Here is a 22,581-nt window from a genome sequence, read left to right as displayed (position 1 = left end):
CCCAATGCGTCCATATGGACTGAGTACGCAGCTGCTCCAGCCGTCGCCCGCTACCCTGTCGGTACCCCTTGCCACCTCTTCGGACAGTGAGGAGGTGCTCTTCAACAAATTCCTCAGCCCCATGAGGTTTCCTCAAATGGGGGTTATCATCAAGGACGTGGTCAGGGAAGTCCTCCCCGCCATGCTAGCAGCACCACAGACGCCTCCATCGGGCTCCGTGACCCCGGTGCAGCCGCCTCCTCCGGCTCTACAGCCAACTCCGCAACCTCCGCCTCTGGTCTCTGTACCCCAGCCTCCGGCGCCATCTACCCATCCTCCTCCACAAGATCCTCTGGATCCGCAGGACACGGACGAGGATCCGGACACGCCATCCTCGGCCAGGGCCTTCCATGAACGTCTTGCTGGCCTGGCGGAGTAACTAGGCCTCCCTCAGCCTGAGCTCGAACAGCCGGCAGAGAAGGTTCTGGCTAAAGTCCTCACAAGACGCCCCGAAGCCAGCACAGGGATTCCACTACAAACCGATGTAGTCGCCCTGGCCAAGAAGGGTTGGCTCAAGCCCCACTCAGTCCAGCCGGTCAACCGACGCCTGGACGCCAAGTACAGGCAGATGGAGGGGGACCCACTGTTGCTCTCGACCCATCCTCAGCTACACTCCTCGGTGATCGATCCAGTGTCACTTTACTCCAAGCCTCAGTCACCCTCAGTCTCCTCCTCTGCGGTGCTTCTAGGCAAGGAGGAGAAGATCTTGGAGGTTTATGGCAAGAATATCTACTCCAATGCCTCCTTGCACCTGTGTCAGGCCAACGCAGATGCCATGCTGGCTGCCGCCAACCAACGGTTATGGCGAGGAAATTGTGGACTTCCCCCGGGAACTCCCCACCCAATGCCAATCACGCTTTAAGGCGGGGCTAGCAGAGGCCAAGCTCGTGGCGCATGACCTCATGGAATCCACAGTGGCGCATATCGATACCTCGGGCCGTGCCATCCGCATTGCGACAGACATGAGGCACAAAGCCTGGCTCCAGGCGACGAAATTCAACTCGGACGTCCAGGAGCGCATTCTAGATCTACTGTTCGAGGGGGGGGCTCTACGGATGAAGAGCTGGACAAAAAGAAGAACAGCTCACAAATGGCAAAGTCCTTGTCCATCCTTACAAAGACCACTCCCAAATCTTACACCCAATCTCAGCAGCGCTCAGAGAAGGGTCGTACATATGGAGGGTTTCGCAACTTCCAGGAACGCAGATCCAGGCAGCTGGAACGCTCGCCATCTCAGGACTGGCACAAACAGCAAAAAGGGGGGATTAAGGGCTTTTTCCATTCCCCCTACTCAGCCTCAGCTTCCAAGTAAGAAAGCACGACATGCCCCTTTGGGTCCACGTGTCTCCGGTGGGGGGCAGGCTTCCTCTCCATGCACTTTTCTGGTGCCAGAAGTTCGCTGACCCCTGGATCCTCCCCGTAGTATCCACGGGGTACCGCCTCCCTATCCCAGCCTCTTCTCCCTCCCCCCTCCACTCCCACAGGTTGGGACAGCAACGATTTTGGCAGAGATCCGGTCGCTCGTAGAGAGCCAGGCAGTGGAGGAAGTTCCAGCATCCCAGCGAGGCTTTGGCTTCTACTCCAGGAGTTTCGCCATTCAAAAGAAGAAGCAGGTGGGCCTGAGAGTTGTGCTGGACCTTTCCACCCTCAACCTCTCCCTACCCCTGCAAAGATTCAAGATGGTTACGCCAGCTTTTATATCAGAGACATTGGACAAGGGAGACTGGATGTGCTCCCTTGACCTAAAGGACGCATACCTTCACGTCCCGATTTGGCAGCCCCATCGTTCCTTCCTACGGTTCAGGATCATGGGCTTCCATTTCCAATACAAAGTCCTACCGTTTGGCCTCAACTCTGCCCCCAGGGTCATCACCAGATTCATGAACGCTGTAGCTGCCCTCCTCAGAGCAGGGCCTCCACATCTACCCATACCTCGACGACTGGCTCGTCAGGGCTACTTCTCGGGAAGTGGTTCACCACTCTTCCGAGGCCCTTATGAACACACTGCACGACCTGGGCTTTTAGCTCAACCTCAAGAAGTCACAGCTGCTCCCAACGCAGTCGACTAACCTGGGACTCATTTGGTACACATGCTTTGAGAGGGTTTTCCCATCGGAGGACAAGATCTCGGCCATCAAGAGGGCCACCGCCCACTTCCTCAGCAGAGAGTTGACCTCGGCATGGTGGTACCAACATCTCCTGGGTCTACTAGCGGCGGTTCCACTAGCCGTGCCGCAAACAAGACTAAGAATGAGAAGGATTCAGCTGCACTTCACAGCCTCATGGAATCAGGAGCAAGGCTCTCAATCCGAGAGGATCCACCCGGACCCATCTTGGTGGTCCATGGACTGGAACCTACGGACGGGCAAGCCCCACAGACTCCTCGCTCAAGGGCTGGGGAGCCACCCTGGAAGATCTCTCGGTCCACGGCACCTGGAATCGGCAGGAGCAGGAATACCACAACAATTGGCTGGAGCTGAACGCCATCTGGCTAGCGCGCAGAGCATTCCTGCCACTTCTCGGGGGCAAGGTTGTCCTCATCCAGACAGACAACTCGACCAGCATGTACTATGCCAACAAGCAGGGAGGCACCAGATCCCCTCCTCTGTGCAGACTGGCGATCAACATGTGGAGGGGGCCCTGGAAAACGACATCTACCTCAGGGCAGTCAACCACCCGGGCAATTCCAACCTGGAAGTGGACCGGCTCAGCGTGCTGGGAGCGGACAATTACGAATGGCAGCTAAACAACCTTGTTATTCAGGAGATCTTCAACAGGTGGGGTCACCCCCACTTGGATCTCTTTGCCACCTGGCACAACAAGAAGTGTCCCCAGTGTGCATCCTGGCATGGTCAGGGCCCCGGCTCTCTGGGCAACGCATTTCACCCCCAGTGGACTGGCATGAAGGCTGCACCTTTCTGCCCACTCCTCTGATGCACAGGGTAATTTGCAAGATCAAGGATTCTCGCCGACTCATCATCCTGATAGCTTCACGGTGGCAATCCAGGCCATGGTTTTCGGAGCTACTCAGCCTCTCGGAGGTGCCCCAGACACACCTGCCGACGGGCCCAGCACATCTTCTGGCGCAGCGGGTGGCAGAATCATCCACCGTGCACCAGGGAAATTAGCCCTCACATCGTGGTACCAGAGCAGGTAACGCTTCAGCACCCTAGCCTGTAGCAGGCCAATCTGGAGATAATACATGGCGCCAGGAGCAAAGCCATCAGGTCCCAGTACAAAAGCAAATGGACCAGATTCTGCCTCTGGGCAGACTCCAAGGTAATTGACCCCTTGGCTTGCACCTTGGACGACGTACTCTCCTTTTCAGCAAATCTCGCTCATTCAGGCGTGCAGGTGGATACCTGCCGCACATACCTTGCAGCCCTTGGGGATTACAGGATCTCGGAGGAGGGCATTTTGTCCTCCTCCAACCCTATCGTCACAAAACATCTGACAGGTCTCATTAGGCTTTACCCGCCTGTCAAGAGACCCTCAACATAGTCTTGGGCGCACTGGCACACAAACCATTTGATCCAGTGGCACCCGTGGACAGCAGGGTGGTCACAATCAAGACGACCTTACTAGTCGGCCTTACCTCGGCTGGTAGAGTCACAGAGATCCAGGCGCTGGTTGCCTCTGAACCATATACCACCTTTCACAAGGAGAAGGTAGTCCTGAGGTGCCCATCTGGCTTTTCTGCCCAAGGTTCCGTCTGCTTTCCACCTTAATGAGGAAATAGTCCTTGATACGTTCTTTCTCAATCCTAAGGACGAAGCACAAAGGGTGTGGCACTGCCTGAATGTCAGGAGTGCGCTGAAATTCTTCTTGGACAGGACCAAGGGCTTCTTGAAGTCGAATGCTCTGTTTGTCACTTGTGAAGGCTCAGGACCAGTCTATCAGGCTTCTAAGACCTCCATATCCCGCTGGATGGTATCCGCCATCAAAGAAGCGTGCGAGGGCCAGCACAAGCCACTTCCGGCCAACATGCATGCCTTCGCAGTCAGGCCAAGGCAACGGCCATCGCATTCCAATGCCATGTCCCTTAGCAAGTCATAAGCAGGGCGGCCACTTGGGCCTCTCCATCAGCTTCTTGCATGCATTACTGTTTGGATGCCGGCTCTAGATCTGATGCGGCTTTCAGACAGGCGGTTCTCAGGAACCTATTTGCTTAAGGAGGGTCTCCTCTCCACCCTGGGGCTAAATTCAGTTGTAATCGCCGATACAGTATGGAGGAAAGGGGGCGGGACGTAAGAATATTATAGGTTACTCACCGTAGTGACTAACGTACTCTTAGTCCGTAGTCCCCTTTCCTCCATACATCCCACCAACCTCCCCCCTAATAATACTGGTGTCATTAGGCAATGTTTAATCTATTGTTGACGCGTCAATGGGGACTGAGGGGTGGCGCCGGAGGGCAGAGTCAGAGCATCTCATGCTCCCTGGGCCACACCCCACGCGCCTCTGAATTTAAAGGGGAAGACGTTTTTTTCTGGTGAAAAAGGTTCCGTCTCCCGTCTCTTGGAAGGGACGCCCATACAGTATGGAGGAAAGGGGACTATGGACTAAGAGTTTGTTAGTCACTACGCTGAGTAGCTTATGATTTCTATGTTTATAAAAGATGGCTTGCCAAGTACACAAACCATACTAAGGTCGCACATACATACATAAATTCTTACATTTATATATTTGTTTGCGTGCCTTACTATGGTTTGTGTACTTCAGGCTGGCTTGAAAAGTACACATACCATAGTAAGGTACGCACAAAAATATATAACATTTATATATTTGTATGCGTAACTTACTATGGTGTGTGTCATTTTCAAGCCATCTTTTCTAAATATAGAAAATATATAACATATTTCTATGTTTATGCCAGGTGTAACTCCCTCTGAGTAGGAAATAACGGGGTGAACAGCAATCTGTAAGAGACCTGAGTATGGGATACATACACCTTATCGCGCACAAGCGCGAATGAAACACCATGGGGATGAATGAACCCTCTCCCACATGACTGGTCAGCCCTGGAGACTAACCATAATTCGTGTGCCCCAGTTGAAATAACCAGTCAGAGCCTTGTTTCACATGCAAGTGTAAAATAGTTTTCTTTATGTAACAGGAAATTGTAAAAAAACAGGTCCTCGGTATGCCCGAGTAATATTACACCACAGGGCCCCGCTTAGAGGTGCTATAGTTTAGTGTGTGAGCTGAATAAACGCTTAAGAGTCTGTTTTCCATTACCTTCGGTAATGAACCATTAACTAACATCACTGGATCACCTAGGCGCAAACTAGGTCACATCTGGTAGATAAATAAGCTAATAGCATCACATGGGTCACCTGGGAGCAAGTTGAATCACTTGTGCTAAATAAATAATTATATCGCATTCCCTGAGTCACCTGGGAACAAGTTGCATCACATGTGGTAAATAAATAATTACTTCACATCACCTGGGTCCTCTGGGATCAAGTTGAATCACATGTGGTAAATAATGAATTATATCATATCACATGGGTCACCTGGGAACAAGTTGGCGTCACATGTGGTAAACAAATAATTATATCGTACCACATGGGTATGTGGGAGCAAGTTGAATCACATGTGGTAAGTAAATAGTTATATTGTTAACCTTGTCATTCTCCATGCCTGCCGGTAGTGGCAGACTGCCACCGAATCTCTCCCCACTTCGGTCACAGACGCACACAGACCGTTATCCTAACCCGGGAGGTACCTGATCAACTTCCCCTTTGTTTACGCAGGGGCATGTGCTCCATACATAACTGAGCAATCCTATCCGGCCAACACTGCCTAACTAAATTGCGGGAGAGTGGCCAGAACATAACGGGCACTGGGATGGTCCTAACTTAATAAACCGCAGGGTTTAGCATACACCTGCCACCAGACAAAACCTCAATGGTCTTGGCCTTCCTCCTCTACCTCTCCTTAGCCCCTCTCCACACGGCACTATCCCCGTGCAGGGAAAAGAGCAAGTCTTATGGGGCAGATTGCCTCATACGCAGTCAATGCGTTATAGCGGAACCCACTAAACCACTCAGGTCGCACAGCAGCCTTTGGAGGTGCACCCACGTCTGACAGGATGAGATTCACCTCAGTAACATAGCACTAACGACCCCATTGAACCAGGCCTCAGCGTGTCTCTTAGGCCATTCACTGCCCTCACATCTGTTACGTCTGCTTGAGAGAGAGTGCGAGTGACACCAACATGTGTGCCGATTAAACAGAACACGCTGCCTAATGCGCTCCTTCCCCGATAGTTTTTTCCACTCCTACCTCAGCAGCACCCCGACTGGGGGAAAGGGAGGCCTGAGCCTGTCCCTCACAGCCAGCCCGGCTTACGTGGGACAACACCAGCTAAACTTTCTCCCTACTTATGTCCCCGGCACTGCTCGAGTACTCGAGTACTAGACTGAGCGGCCGTCCTGGAGATTGCACCGCCGATGAGGACCTCCTGGTTCTTTCTCTTCAGGGAAAGTGTCACCGGTCTCCCAGTCCCCTCGTCTCTCCCTCTCCTGCCCTCCCAGTCCTCTCCTGGTCCTCTCCTCCATCGCGGCTTTCCTCCGGTCTCTTATTCTCCCCAGGGACCTCCCACTAAGGTTCGCCAGCAGGGGAGCTCCCGCCGTCGCTGAGGTGAAATCTCATAGCATGGCTTGCTCCCCCTGCTGGTGGATCATACCATGTAGTCAGAAAAAGCAGCCTCGCACTGGGGGTGTGAAAAATGAAATGACAGCAGAAAAAAATGAAAGGGTACATGAAAACCACAATGCCTGTCAACAGGTACAACATGCTCATTCATTTGTATAAGCCCACAAGGAATACAGGTTTACATTTATAAAAGATGACTTGAAAAGTACACAATTCAATCCATCTTTTTATAAAGCTTTGATGATAGACAAAGCCTGAGGCATCTTTGTCCCTCAGCAAAGCTTTATGAAAGATGGATTGAATTGTGTACTTTTCAAGCCATCTTTTATAAACATAGAAATATGGCAAAGAGTCCCCAGATTTGCCGAGGGTCAAAGATGCCTCAGTGACCTGAGGAGGGAGTGGGTAAACAAAAGGACAGTAACCGCCTCTTGTGTCCCCTTGCGCGAGGGGTCACAAGAGGAAGTTACAGTGACTGACAGAAGTGCCAGCCAGCCACAACGTCGCTCAAACAGTAACTTCCAGTTTGATCGACGCTATGGCTGGCTGGCACTTCTGTCTGCTTGCCTGACTTGAAAATGGTGGGCGCATCTCCTGTCGCGGCCGTGGCAGGATAATGTGTCCCGCTGTGTTGTGGCAGGAACGGGGGGCCCCGGCTGACCCCGGCCCACTTAAAGCACTGACAGTTAGTGTTAATTACAATGAATGTCTTGTATTGTTTTTTGTTCTATGCTTGACCAAGATGGGGAGGCATAAGACTTGGTCGTCGCCTCTCATTAATTGGTTGGAGTATTGTATGTTTTCTATAATGTTATAGTAGCATATCAAACAACTCATTGTTGTGAGCTATTTGATAATCTGGAGCTTTCTCTAAAGTCTGCATTTTGTGAGCCTCTTTATCAAAAGACCCGTTTTCATTACATTTCTTGAACTGTTTTTATTTTGGAGTCTATACAATGTATTCTCCTGTATCCCTGGTTCACTCTGAATCCAGAGCATCCTATTAAGCAAATAAACAAATTCTCTTAGTTAAAATTCTGATTTTTATGAATGTTAAAAATACAGAAATTTCTTGACTTCTTTTCTTTTGTTAAAACTTTCCAGGCATAGCTTTACTATACCTTCACCTGTACAGCAATACACAAGACTACTCCTACCTGCAGCGAGGCTTGGACTATGCAAAGAGAATTCTTCGGAACTTGAATGGACGTCGAATCACTTTCCTTTGTGGTGATGCTGGACCATTGGCCGTAGGAGCAGTAGTGCACCACAAATTGGAGAACGAAAACGAATCTAAAGACTGCATTGCAAAGTAAGTATCTAAAACGTGTTTATCTTGACTAGTGTACATATAGAACCTTTCTTTATGTAGTACAGTTTGTAAAGGGAAGCTATTTTAAACAAAGTACTATGTCATGTATTCATAATATAGCTTTCAAAATATGTAGAAATAGTAAGATAGTTAGTTGAATTAGCAAATGTGCTTTTAAAGTTCTCTTTTTTTTGTGTCGAATTCAACCATTTGCATCATTCCCCTGTGCGAGGAAGGCATTGGTAAAACTGTTTAGAGGGGATTGTGTCCTCTGACGTATTCCACATCTATGACAGTAATGACCACAGCTGTGCAGCTTCGGAAATATTTTCGGCTTAGGCGTCCTGCGTCGATGACGTCGACACGCTGTTCTCCAGGGCCTCCGCCGAGGGTCGACATCATCGGATGTTATATATAGGACGCCCGGCGCCCATAGCCTCAGTTCTTCGACTTCAATTTGTGAAAATGTCTTCCTCTTCTTCTACCCCGAAGTCGGGCTTCAAAAAGTGTCGGGACTGTGGTTCCAAAATGTCCATTACGGACTCGCACGACGTCTGTCTCTGGTGCCTGGGCGAAAGCCACACCACCGATCATTGCGATGACTGCCAGTCCCTGACGTCGAAGGCCTAGCGGGAGCGGAAGAAGAAATTATCGGTAAGTAGGGTTTCTAAACCCCGTAAGTCGAAATCTGCTGGGCTTTCGACCGACGACTCGATGGGCGACTCTCCGCGTCGGTATAAGTCCAGGGGGTCTCGATCTTGGAGTGGTTCCCGCCATTCCTCTGCCTCTTCTAGGCATTCTCGGAAGCGCCGTCACCGGTCGACTTCCCCATCCTCGTCAGAGGACTCCGCCAGACGACTGGCAGCTTGTTCCACCAACCATTCCTCGCCGGCGGAATGGGACGCATTCTGCCAGGACATGATGGTGATTTTCAAATCGCAGGGCACCATTCCGTCCGTGCCTTCGAGAGAAGCCGGCAAGGAACGAGCTAGAGCCACCGCTCGCACACTCGCACACCTTCGGGCTCGGTCGGTCAGCGCGATCATCGGGAGCCGTCGAGGTCCCGATCGGACAAGGTTGATCGCCATTGCCATGCCAGGTCCAGGTCCCGGTCCTCAATGCCGTCAAGACCGTCTGAGCCTGTGAGGCCTTCTAAGAAGGCATCGACGCCGTCTGCGCCATGTCCGTCGAGGGACTCTCTCTCTCGGCTCTGGCTCCGAGGAAGTCATTGACGCCATCGGCGCCAAGGCCGTCGAAGGACACGCTCGGGGCTCCGGCCTCGAAACCGTTGTCGAAGTCGTCGGCGCCTCGGTCGACGTTGACGCCAATTCCATCGGCATCCTCAACGCCTTTTGAGGAGGATTTACCAGAGGTGCCCCGGAGGGCTTTGGAAACTCTGAGAAAGGCCCTTAGTAAGCCAGTGAGGCCTGTCTTTGAGCCGTTTTCTGGCCACCCCCCCAGGCTTGATTTATTCCAGCCTTTGGACTACATTTAAGAGGTGGAAGAAGGGTCGGATGAGGAGGGGGTTGTGCTCCTGAGGTTCCTGATGACCTTTTGTCTGGTCACAGCCACATGGAAGACCTACGTCAGTCCTTACATGACACCAGTGGTCTGGACACCTCTCCGAAGGTTGAGTTTGGCAGGCCTGAGCCTGGTACACATGCCGAGTCCTCGTACAGGCGTCTCATGTCGAGGGTGACTGAGTATTTGGGGTGGTCTGCTCCACCTGTGGATTTTCTGCAGGATGGCCTGACAGATATATTGGACCAAGGTCCACCCACTGACCCGGTGTTGCCATTTCATATGACCTTACAAAGAAGGGTGGCGGCGGCTTGGACTGCTCTGGAGAGCCTCCCGGCAGTGAATAAGTCGCTTCCGAAAAAATACCGTCCAGCCAGTGGTGACACTTGCTACTTGTCTACGCACACCACTCCAGAGAGTTTGGTAGTGCAGGCGGCTACGGCCCCAGCGAAGCAGGCTGCGTAGCCTACCATCCCTCCTGATAGGGACAACAAGCGCTTTGATGGTTGGGCGAAGAAAGTATTTTTCTCTGGGGGTATGGCTTTAAAGGCAGCCAACTCCGTTTGTGCCTTGGCAAGATTCACTCACACTCTGTGGAATTGTGCATCTTTGGCGGCTGAACATATTCCCGAAGGGGAGGAACGGGATGGTTTTCTAGTCCTCGTTCAAGATGGCAAGGATGCCATGTTTGAATCCGTTCAGTCGGGTCTGGACATGGCAGACTGTGTCAGCCGGTCCATGGCAGCGAGCACCTTGATGTACAGGTTTGCGTGGTTGCGGAAGTCGCAGTTGGCTCCTGATGTACAGTCCCGGCTTCTCAACATGCCCTTTGATGGTGTCCATCTTTTTGGCAGCAAGGCTGACTAGAGCCTTGAGAGGTTTCAAAGCTGCAGTAAAGTCATTGAGCGCTGCAGTACGTCAACCTCTGCCTTTTCGTCCTAGGGGACGGCAATGGAGGGGAGGTTCCTTTCGATACTACTCTTCCTTTGGTAGATCGAGAGGAGCTGCCAGTCAAAGGGGCCAATGTAGGAGTACCAGAGGTGGAAAACAAGGTACTCGAGGTGCCAAAGCCACTCGGGCAGTTGCCTCCTTGCCCTCAGGCACTGCTGCCGCCGCTTCCGCTCAGTCATGAGGCCATGGCCCATGGTTCGCCGGTTGGGGGAAAGCTGCCGCAGCATCTTGTAGAATGGTGTGCCATTACTTCAGATGTGTGGGTTCTGGAGATCATAGCCCACGGCTACTGTCTTTCTTTCCGGCAGAGGCCTCATGACAATCCACCGGGGAAGCTCTCTTTGAAGCGTCCGGATTCGCTCCTTGCGCAGGAAATCTTATCCCTGCTGGAGAAAGGCGCCATAGAACTGGTGCCTGTAGCGGAGAGGAACAAGGGATGGTATTCCCCATAGTTTTTGATCCAGAAAAAAGACGGAGGATTGAGACCCATCATGGACTTGCGTGGTTTGAACAAGCTCCTCAGAAAGGACAAGTTCAAGATGGTTACTCTTTCTCAAGTCCTCCAGGCCGTTCAACTTCAGGATTGGTTGGTGTCTGTCGACCTCAAGGATGCTTACTTTCATGTGCCAATTCATCTCAAGCACAGGAAGTACCTGAGGTTCGCGGTTGGCGACTCGCATTTTCAGTTTCGAGTCCTGCCGTTCGGATTGACCTCTGCCCCGAGGGTCTTCACCAAGCTGATGGTGGTGGTGGCAGCGCATCTCAGGAAAGGAGGGATTCACATCTACCCCTATCTGGACGATTGATTGATCAGGGCACGCTCTCCCGAGCAAGTCCTGGATCATCTGTACGTCACCTGCCACTCCCTTCACAAGCTGGGCTTCTCCCTCAACTTAAAGAACTCTCATGTGACACTTACCCAGTGGCTCCAATACATCGCAGTAGTGCTCGACACATCCCTGGGGCAGTGTTCGCCTCCCTAGGTGAGGGCTCATCACATTCTGCAGATGGTGGACAAGTTTCAACATGCCCAGAGTCTCCCGGCGTTCGAGTGCTTGAGATTGCTCGGCCTCATGGCATCCTGCATTTTACTCGTGCCAGAGGCCAGGCTGTGGATGAGATCTCTGCAATGGGCACTCAAGATGCAGTGGTCACAGTTCTCCGGCAGGATGTCGGATCCTGTTCAGATTCCGCCCTCGGTCGCCCAGGACCTTCTGTGGTGGGCCGTCAAAGTAAATCTGTTGAAAGGGGCTCCATTTTGGCAACCGTGGCTGGAGGTGATGATCGTGACGGACGCATCCTTCATGGGGTGGGGAGCTCATGCCAACGAGTTGACGGCCAACGGCCGTTGGTCTCTGTAGGAGTCCAGACTCCACATCAATCTGTTAGAGATGCGGACTGTCAGGCTAGCCATGAAGGCTTTTCTGCCATCTGTGCGGGGGAAGAATGTCCTGATTATGACGGACAATACAGTGGCCATGCACTACCTCAACAAAAAGGGGGGGGTGCAGGGTCACATCCACTGTGCAGGGAGGCGATGCAGCTCTGGTTCTGGGCCATCCAGTAGGAAATTTCGATCTCGGCAGTTCATCTGGCCAGAGACGAAAACGCGGCGGCGGACGCTCTGAGCAGGCAGAGCACCAAAATCCCTGTACCGTTGCCATTGGAGAAAGTTCTGCAACTGATGCAGGGTACAGAATGTGGATCCTTTCCAATGTTCCATTCCTTTGGTTCTTTCTTTATTGCTTTCGTTAGCCCACAAGGGCCTGCAAGTGGGTACCATTAAGGGTTACGTGGCGGCGCTGTCAATATTTAAGCGCTCGTCCGAGGAGTGTTCTTATTTTAAGATTCCTTTGATTTCTCAGTTTCTTAAAGGGCTAACTAATGTGTTTCTACCGTCGCCTTTTCAGGTGCCGGGATGGGATTTGAATTTGGTTCTAAGGTTCTTAATAGGAGCTCCATTTGAGCCCTTGCATTCTTGCCTGCTGAGACTGTTGGCTTTCAAGACTGTATTTTTAGTTGCGGTTACTTCCACACGCAGAGTGAGTGAGTTGCAGCCACTTTCCGCCAAGCCACCTTTCACTGTGTTCCATAAGGACAGGGTTGTCCTTAGGGTTCGTCCTTTTTTTCTTCCAAAGGTTGTGTCGGAATTTCATTTGAGCCAGTTGGTAATTCTTCTGGCGTTTTATCCTCCTCCGCATCCTGGTAAGGAAGAGGAGAGGCTCCATAGGTTGGATCCTAGGAGAGCTTTAAGTTTCTATCTCTCACGGATGTCCCGGGTCAGAGTGGACGATCAGCTCTTTGTTGGATACGCTGGAAGACGTTTACGCCAAGCTGTTTCCAAGCAGACCTTGTCCAGATGGATCGTTTTGACGATTTCTGAATGTTACCGTTTGGCGGGCAAGGACCCTCAGGTTGGCTTACGGGCTCATTCTACTAGGGGTGTGGCTGCCTCCACTGCTCTGCAGAGTGGTGTTCCCATTCGTAATATTTGTGAAGCAGCCACATGGGCCTCTGTCCATACTTTTGTGAGACACTATTCCCTGGACTCCCTCCATGGGCAAGATGTTGCCTTTGGTAAGGCAGTCCTCTATTCAGCAATTTGATTGGGCATTCTAAAATTCTAAATTCTTTTTCCCACCTCCAGACGTTGGTACTGCTTTGGGAGTCTGTCATAGATGTGGAATACGTCGGAGGACACAATCCCCTCGAAGAGCAAGTTACTTTCTTACCTGGTAACGTTCTTTCGATGGGATGTTCCTCCGACGTATTCCACATCGAACCCTCCCAGCCTGCCCTTCTACAGAATTTCTTATGCGATTGCAGCTTACATTTCCGCAAGGCTTTCTGTAGTCATACTGGCAGGAGATTGGTGCCACACGTTCTGGGGAAAAAACTACACATGAGGCTACGGGCGCCGTGCGTCCTATATATAACATCCGGTGACATCGACCCCCGACGGAGGCCCTCGAGGACATTGTGTCAACGTCATCGACGCAGGACGCCTACGCCGAAAAGTTTTCCGAGGCAGCACAGCTGTGGTCATTACTGTCATAGATGTGGAATACGTTGGAGGAACATCCCAACGAAAGAACATTACCAGGTGAGAAAGTAACTTGTTCTTCTATTCCTTAAATAGAATGCATGACATCATCAACCCCTTTGTGTGTGATGTGGGCTGTACCTTGCAGAAAGCCATTAAATTGATTTCTAATCCTGTATGTGGTGTAACACCCACAAACACCTTTGACAAATGGTGGATCAGAAATTACTGTGTTTAGGGATAATAATTAGTTATAAAATTCTAAAGTGGTCTTACACCTTTGTTTAAGTAGTTAGTCATCGGAAAACAGTTCTAACACTTCAAATCTATGCTAGTTTTACATTTAGTGACTTGCACGTGTGTGTCTGTTATAGCCTTGTGTATGTTATATTGTGTCCTAACTTCCGATTTTGAAAAATTGCAAAATCAGCAATCTCCCGTAGTCGCCTATACTGATAGCACAGGGCGGGACCACCCGCTCCACGACTGTGCAGGACGAATGGATGGGATTGGTCAAAAAGCTTAATGCTGGAGGGTGATCTTCCACCTGTCCACTCGTATTATGGCTGTGCAGTAATGCGGCACTAAGTGGCGATACTGGAATTACTGCTACCTTTAACTGCGCTGCCATACTCGTAATTGGGCCGGTAAACTGAAATGATCCTGCTCCATGGCGTTTGAATAGAATGTGAATGATTGATTTATTTTAGTAACATTCATGTAATTGTATACTAAAGTATCATTAAATGCACCCCATGAAGAGAATATATTTTATCGGCTCTACTACCAAATCATCATACCTTTGCTATTTCTCATACTGTCTGCATTTCTCACCTGCTTTCGCTCATTGTCCGACCATTCAGTAATGCCTTCTAGAAAACATTTATGTTTTTGTTTTTAACATGTATTTTCAATCCCTATGGCATTCTCCCTATGTGCTTGGTTGACTAATAGATGTGTTTGATGAAAATGTACAAACCTTACATTATATCGACAGTGTGTGCATTGGGAATGGAGAGGTGATCTGCTCCCCATTGTCTCCCTCCAGGTTGCTTGTTGATCCCTTGCTGCCAATTGCCCACCCTCCCCTTTTAGCTCCCCGCTCCTTTTTTTCTCTGCTTCCCTCACTGGGTTCTTCCCCCTATGATTGTAAAGCGCTCTGTTGCTTCCACAAGCTAGGTCTGTGCTCAATAAATACCATAATAATAATAATAATAATAATAATAATAATAATAATAATAATAATAAAATGCAAAGCAGTGGAAGGGCACATGTCTTTGAGAGTAACTTGTGGAAATCACGCATGCAATGATGAATACTTCCAACCACTAAAGGAGAGGTTGTATCCCACCATTTGACCTTCATGCAAGTAAAGGGATCAACCAAGTCCAAAACGAAATGAGTGCATGTGCTGTGGTGAACCAGAAGGAGGAGTCAGATTAAGATGTGACATGTTCAACTGTGCTCATTTAAATAATAAAAAATACCTATCTGGCCCTACCGCTATGATGAACTTCCCTACCTAACAAACTAAAACTAATGGTGCTCGTCAAAATGTTCAAAAGAAATGGCCCTTAGTACAAACTCTATGCACTATCTGGCCCTACCACTTAGAAAAACAGATCAAAAATATGAACCAGCGCAATCGCCTCTATCCTAAGGTTTTGCTCAGCTTAGATGTTTCTAGCGGGCCCACTATGTCCATCGCTATGCAGGAAAAGGATACTTATATCAGCTGTCCTACATCCCACACTGACATAATTTGTTGTTAACAAGAAGTAGGAGTCAGACTAAGATGTGACATGCTCAAGGGTGTTTATTTAAACAATAAGAAACACTCCTATGGAGCCGTACCACTATGTGTGAACTTCCCTACCTATCAAGCTAAAACTAATGGGGCTTGTCAAAATGTCCAAAAGAAATAGTCCTTAGTCCAAACCCTATGTACTATCTGGCACTACCACTTAGACAAACAGAACACAAATATGGACCAGAGCAATAGCCTCTATGCTGGGGTCTTGCTCGGCCCAACTACTGGAATCTCGTTATAAGAGATGGTTTTGAAAGTGCTTCAATTTCTCACTATGTCGTCTTCCAGCCTCTATGCAGGCTTTGAACAGCCAGTCTTAAATCTTAATACAGTTCTGCCACATTCCTTTCTTTGCGTGGAAAAAGCGTTTCTTTAATGCACTGCCTCAATTTCTGACTTGGTGTTGGAAAATGTTCCTTTCTTTGGTTTGGGTATGTGATCCCTCATGGTCCTCTCTGTTCCCAGTCTTGCTTGATATGCTTTATATTTCCGGGTCTCCCCAAAGCCCTTTGGTCCTCAATTAGACCTGCTTTAGCGGGACCTCGGTTGGGCATCTGCCTGTTCGGGTTTTCCTGGCTCCATAACCTTTTAGGCTTTAACAGCCTTGGCTAACAAGGGCTCTCTTTCCAGGTCTCCCCAAAGCCCTTTGGCTTTTTTAGGCTCCGGTAATCTTTTAGGCTTTCACAACTTTGTATAACAATGTTGCTCTTTCCAGGTCTGCCCAAAGCCCTTTGGCCGTCTTACTTTAGTGGGGTCTTGGTTGGGCGTCTGCCCGTTTGGGGTTTACTGGCTCCCGTGACATTTTAGACTTTCCCAGCCTTGGATACAGCTTTTCGCTCCTCTTAGCAGTGTTACCTCTTCGAGGGCATTTGCTTCCCTTGCTCAGCCTTACTCGGTAGCTGGTGCGCTTCTCTTGTGGAGATTGGGGATCTGATCTCTCTGCTGCAGTCTGGTGTCGGCATCTGTTACCAAGCCCTAGGCCCACCACAGCTTCTGTGTGGTCACGCCACCAGACGAGACAATCTCTTCACTGCCTCCATCTTTCTCTCAACTTCGGTTTTGTTGCCATCTAGGATGCAAGCCTTTTGGCATCTTGCTAGCGAGGAGCTTGCTCCTTACGCTCCCTCCGGCTCTGAGGTCTCAAGGATGTCCTCCTGTCAGCGGCTCGCCTCTGCTTAGGATTCTCCCCTTTTCATTCCAAGTTCCTCGCTATTTTGTGTACGTCAACACAAACAAAAGCGTTGTGTCGCTCCTCTTTGACTGTGTAGTTCAGGTGAGATCCAGCATTACCTGAAGCCAAAGAGATTGAAGAAATGGCACTATTTGGAGAGTCCCAAACAGAGGTAAAAACAGTCTTTCCAATTCCCCTGTAGTCAGACCATGTACTTTGGGCATTTAATTCCTTACAGGAATGGAAGTCCTTGTCCCCCAGAGGAGAGTCAAGCCCAGTGAGGTCCCACTTTCCCAGAACCCTAGGCAGGGTTTGTGGGCTGGTCTCCCTAGCTACAAAGGGGTTGGCTCCCATCTTGGGAGAAGGGACGAATAGACCAGATTTGTCACACTGCCCAAATATGACTCTGAAGTGGTACCTTAGCATAATTATGCAAATCCCTGGAGTAAAATGGAAAACATAGTAATTAGAAAAGCACATAAACAACTATCACTGTTACATACTAAACAAACATCATACATATTATGACATGATTGCCATCCAACAGAAGAAACCTGTGAACACAGAGAAACACATTGAGTGTGATGACCCCTTCAGAAATAAGGCAATCAAGGAGGCCACGCTGGTTCATAATATCAGACCTTCCATGATATTGCGGCAGGAAATCGAAAATTGTGTGGCATAAAAATGCTCATTTTGCAGCACATAATTGTATTTATTGCAGCATTTTTGCAGCACATATTTTGGCAGGAGGGTGTGAGAATGACCCAGTGCAGGAAAGAGGCAGTGTGCAAGGCTACAATAGAGGCAGGTTGCAATTATTTGTATCTTTTACATCAATTTAAAAGGAAGAGTTCCAGAGGTTCCTGTCTTCACTGAACAGTATTTGCTTTGCTCTACTTTTTTGGTTTAATGTGCACGTCTATTTAATATTAACTATCATCAAGTTCATAGATCATTATCAGTTGTAATGGTGGAACTATTCCCCTTCTATGTTCTCCATTCCCCCAAAACACCCATGCAGCGCTCTCGCCAGCACCCCTCACACTCACCAATTCCCCATCACAACTTACACTCCCAAACCTCTTCCTCTGTTGTGCGCATTCTCATGTGCTCTGTCATACTGCCAAATCATGACTCACACTCCCCAGTCCAAGCAACATTCCAAAACATACTCAAAACTCACACCTGACACTCACCAATCCCTCCTGCAGTGTATTGTGCTTCATTCTTTCTTTCTACTTCGGCATCTTTCCCCCCATCCTATCGCACACTTCCCTCATCCTTTCTCCCAATCTGCAGCTCGCTGTCTCTTTCCCACCGACCACTCCCGCTCTGCTTTCTAGCCCTCTGCTCCCCTGTAGTCCACGCTCCCTCTGCTTTCTGGACCTTTGCTCCTGCACTGATTTCTTGCCAGCAGCTCTCCGTTTTTTCTGTCTGACTACCCCACTGCTTCCTCTCTGCTCTCTTGCCTATCACTCCCCATCTGGCCCATCACCCACCATCTGGCCCATCCCTCTCCCTCCTTTTCCCCTCCTATTGTGACTATTTCATTTTAAGTTTGAATAAAATGTAGATTTTGGCCCAGATCCTCAAAAGGGGGGGCATCTAAAAATAGAGCAAAGGATATGCTGTTTTTAGGTAACGCATTTTTGGAAATGAGCAGGTTACCCCATTCTCAAAGGTGACCTGCGCATCTCCACAGGGCTGCACTGTAGCGCAAATTATGTACTGGTCAGCTGCCATGAATATATTAGGGTCGGAAGCAATCTCCCGACAATAATGTTCTACAGGACCCCAGCGCATTTCAAAGTGACGGGCCCTTGAAGGGCCTGTCACTATAAAATGCAATCCCAAAAAAGCATTGCTATCCTGTTTGAGGAACAGAAATGTAAGTGAGACAGCAGCGGTTCATATCTCTGCTTTCATACTTAAAAAAAAGGAAATAACCTGCATGCATTGTGGAACCCCCTGCACCCATTCAAAGCAGGCGCATAGGGTTGCCTTAGTTTTCTTCACTTTTAAAAGCGCACCCTGTTTGTAAACTCAGGATTCGTTTTTAAATGTGTAGAAATGCCCCACAATTTGTGCAAATGCAAAAAGAGGGGAAGAAAGCCATCTGAAAAAGCCATCTCAATGGGCACATATAAGTTGTGCCTATTCAGATGTCCTTTGTGGACTGGCATGCTCTTTTTTTGGCATAATGGATGAGATGTTATTGTAGAGCATTTCCTCACTTGCGCTATGAGCTGGAGGGTCTGCTTAATGTTCTAAATTATCAAGTCCAAATCCTAATGTTAAAGGCCCTTCCCTTCCTGGGACTCCCTGATCTACAAAACAATGTCTTATTATTATTATTATATATTTGTATAGCACACATCAGTACAATATACAGATGGGAATGTGCACAAGATAGCCGGAATCAAAGTGCCAAATGAGGTGCCCAAAACAAAAGTTCCAAACTTTCTTTGAGTCTTTTAACCTCCAGGCTACTATTAACATATATGTTCCAAACTTGTGGCAAACAAGAGCTCTCAACCCATTACTCGCAACTGCCCATCCCTAAGCTAATCAACAAAAATAAAGAACTGTTCCGGGGAAGACTCCTTCAAAAGTTTCTCAGATTCTCGATGTTCAACCTGCCTCTCTCTTTTCACCATTGGTCTTCAGGATCTCTCCCAGGTATGTACTTAGACAGCTGCTCCAGGGCCTTGCTAATGATATGATATGATATGATAGTTTATTTATATAGCGCACATACACACTGTGTTTCAAAGCGCTTCAAGGTAAGGGAGGGAACAAGGGGAAAAAACAATGACATCCTTACAGGCCATGAACAGTAAGGATGTGAAATTAACTATCGTACTCGGCCTGATGATATTTCAGATAGTGCAAGAGCTATGACATAGATAAAGAAGGGAGGGAGAGAGTGGGAAGGAAATGGAAACAGAAAGGCGACTACCGTACTAGGCCTGACGACATCTCTGGTGGAGCCGGAGAAAACAAAAGTTGAGGGAGAGGGATGCAGAAAGGGAGGGGGGAACAAAACAAGCGTCTATCATACTAGGCCTGACGACATTTCAGATAGTGCTGGAGGGGGGTGGGAGGAAAAAAACACTAATGGGAGGGTGGAGGAAACAGACAAGGTTGCTATCATATTAGGTCCAGGGACAAGTCTGATAGAGTAAGTGCATAGAAGAAAGTAAAGAGAGGAGATAGGAAAAGGGGGAAGGGAAGGAGGAGAGAACAGAGAGTAAGCAGTCAAAAAGAGTGAAGAAGCAAGAGTGGAGAGCGAATACAATTGCAGAAGTCAGTAGTAACACATAATGTTGCAAGCCAGGATACAAGATGAAGATGGGAACAGCATGATTCAGGGCCACCATGAGTACAATATGCAAAGGAAGTCCAGCATGAGAGTTGAGAAAGGGTGACGCACCATGAATCAATGAAGTCCTTTAAAGTAAAATCTAGCATTGGCCACAAGACGGTGATGGTGAAACCAGAATGTATCAGAACAGACTCCTTCAGAAGTAGGCTAGAGGAGGTTTAGGGGCAGCAGGGTAGAAGAATCGAGCAAAACAGGCAACACCTGTGTGCGAGAAAGGTGGGCACAAGGGAACATCACAGGGGGACCAGAGTGGGTGGGGATGGCCTGTGGGGACAGAGTGGGTAACACATGTTGGTGCATGCTTACCTGCTGTCTGAGCAGGTGCTCAGGCCCTGGGTCCTCCTGGTCCAAACAAGAATTTCCCTTTTCTTTGTCTGCCCTTCACTGCAGACGCCCAGGCGAGAGAGACGCCCTTGATCTAATAGTTAAGAGCAGGAAGGAAGAGGCAGGGCTAAGAAGGTGGGCGGGTGTTAGGCCAGATGATCTAGATCCACTTGCACCTCCTCCCCATAGGCAAAGGAAAAGAGGATGGAGGGATCCTTAAGTTAGAAAAACAGCAGCAAGCAGGAAGGCAACAAAATATACCTTATATGAAGATGTGCTGATAGTATTGAGTTTGAAGTCAAATAAATTCATGTTAAAGATAGAACAATTGGTGGAGTTGATTCTCTTTGCCTGTGGGAAATCACACGAAGACGTAAGGGTAAAACATAGTCTTCAAGAAAAATATCGGATTGACACTATTGCCAAGGTCAGGAATTATCATTTACATTCTACCTTTTCACGATTAGACAAACCGTCAGGAATACTGCCAAAGTATCTTGAGCAATATCCAACTCCTTTTTATCGTGAACAATTTCTAAGATTTCGTTGAAATCTTCTACCAACTGGTGAAGTTTTATCAGCTAGATCTTCTAATACTGTGTTTAACAGAGGAGAAATGTGGATACTGCCAAGTAGAAGGTACAGAGACTTTGAAGCACATCATGGTAACCTGTACAGGAGTGACAGAAATGAGAACTAAATACTTGAGTTGTTTCTTTATGAGATGTGTATTTATGGCTACTGGTGACATGTGGGAAAGAAAAAATGTGGGAAAATAAGTGTTTTTACTACCGAGATTGTTAGGATGCAGCTAGATTATGTAAATGTTAATGTATAATCTATTGTAATTGTATTTTGGTTTACATTGTATAAAAATGAAAACATTTAAATTTGGGAAAGATCAATGTTTGATCATAACACAATAAATAAATACATGTTTTCCATTCATGTCTAACCGAATTCTAAACATTTTGGGACATCCCCCTATAACTTTGCCCCTCCTTGTCGAGACCGCACAAAACTTTGCAGAATCATTCAGAGGTGGCCATATTCGTTGTTTGCAAAGCTGTGTGCAATTTCGTTGAACAGCGCTAAGGTTATAAGCCGGCCAATAACTGCGCTTCCTATGAGTTGAGCAACTGAACCGTGCTCCTGCAAATAATGGAAACGGCAAAACCAATAGTGGTACACAAAATCTCTAATGTAAAGGAATTCCACACGGTAAAAAGGCAGAGAAAGTAATGTGTTTCGTCAAACTCTAGTGGCTTCAACACATAAACATGTCTTAGTCGAGGCTGGCTTCATATATTCACCTCTATGATCAAAGAAAGGTGAATTGTCTTTCCCTAGTGTCTACTCTTCTTCCCCTCCTGCAATGACATTGGGTAACAAGCATCACCATCTTGGATCATGCCAATTATCTGACTTTTGTATACAGGAGAAAGAAACCTTTTTACATTATACACGCTATATTCCATAAGAGAGAGAGAAGAGGAGTCAGAAGCTACCCCTGTTTAAAGACACGGGTAAGGGTTGCAGCAAAGGACTAGGTTTAACAAATACTAGTCACGAGCCATGGTCAGGGAAAGAGCAAGGTGTATATAATATTTATTTTAGAACACACATCTAAAGGTTGGTAGGCCACTTAATCACACTGGGCCTTAAAAAGACATACATGAGCCCATGAGGGCAAACATATACAATGATATGTTAAACTATGCATTGTAGTGAGGGTTAGTAACAATACACTTTGTGCAAAAAATGTCTGTACTACTTAAGGATAATAGTAAGCCATTATTGTCGACAAATTTTGTAGTTGGTGTTTCTGGTTCAGTAAAAACATGACCCTCAGCAGGTGTTGTGTCTTCTCAGTTTGCCTGAAGGGATCGAACTGTCATCAGGACGAGGATGTTTGAGGATCGGGTACCAGACAGTACCTGTAGAAATAGATGACATGGCGTGTGTTACTGGTGAATGACCAAGCGGTTAGTGATTAAAAATGGGTGGCTGCAAAACAAGGATCTACCTTGAATTTGTCTTTTAAACTCAAATAAATGGATGGCTGCAGTGCTTGATACTGGCAAGGGTTTGAGTAGTTCTTTGTTGTCTAGAAGAAAGTGGGTAATTTATTACCTTTAATGTCTGTGGAATGTATCTAGTTGCAATAGAGCGATTTCATAAAAGGTTAAAAAGTTATAATACCTGGTATAATGGCTGGAACCAGGCGAAAAGAAGAGTAGTGAGGATTTGCTGCGATTCACGTACTGCATATGATCAGGGTCTCAAGGGAAGTTAATAGATGGGTTTAAGTCATTGTTACTTAGACTTGCAAAAACTGCTGAAATGGTGCCATTAATGAGAC

General features: G+C 48.1%; 1 protein-coding gene across 3 annotated transcripts in view; it reads left to right on the top strand.

The window, feature by feature from the left end:
• Positions 1–22,581, top strand: part of LANCL2 (LanC like glutathione S-transferase 2) — a 541,821-nt gene that overhangs the window by 95,928 nt on the left and 423,312 nt on the right. For all 3 annotated transcript variants that reach the window (XM_069648293.1, XM_069648295.1, XM_069648292.1), the window contains exon 3: positions 7,804–8,011. In XM_069648293.1, the coding sequence (XP_069504394.1) occupies positions 7,804–8,011 (208 nt within the window). The remainder of the gene's footprint in view (positions 1–7,803; positions 8,012–22,581) is intronic.

Source organism: Ambystoma mexicanum, chromosome 2q, assembly GCF_040938575.1.
Source record: "Ambystoma mexicanum isolate Mex_15411 chromosome 2q, UKY_AmexF1_1, whole genome shotgun sequence".
Classification (NCBI taxonomy): domain Eukaryota; kingdom Metazoa; phylum Chordata; class Amphibia; order Caudata; family Ambystomatidae; genus Ambystoma; species Ambystoma mexicanum.
The sequence above is the reverse complement of the archived record's forward strand: the minus strand, read 5'-3'. Positions and strand labels throughout refer to the sequence as shown.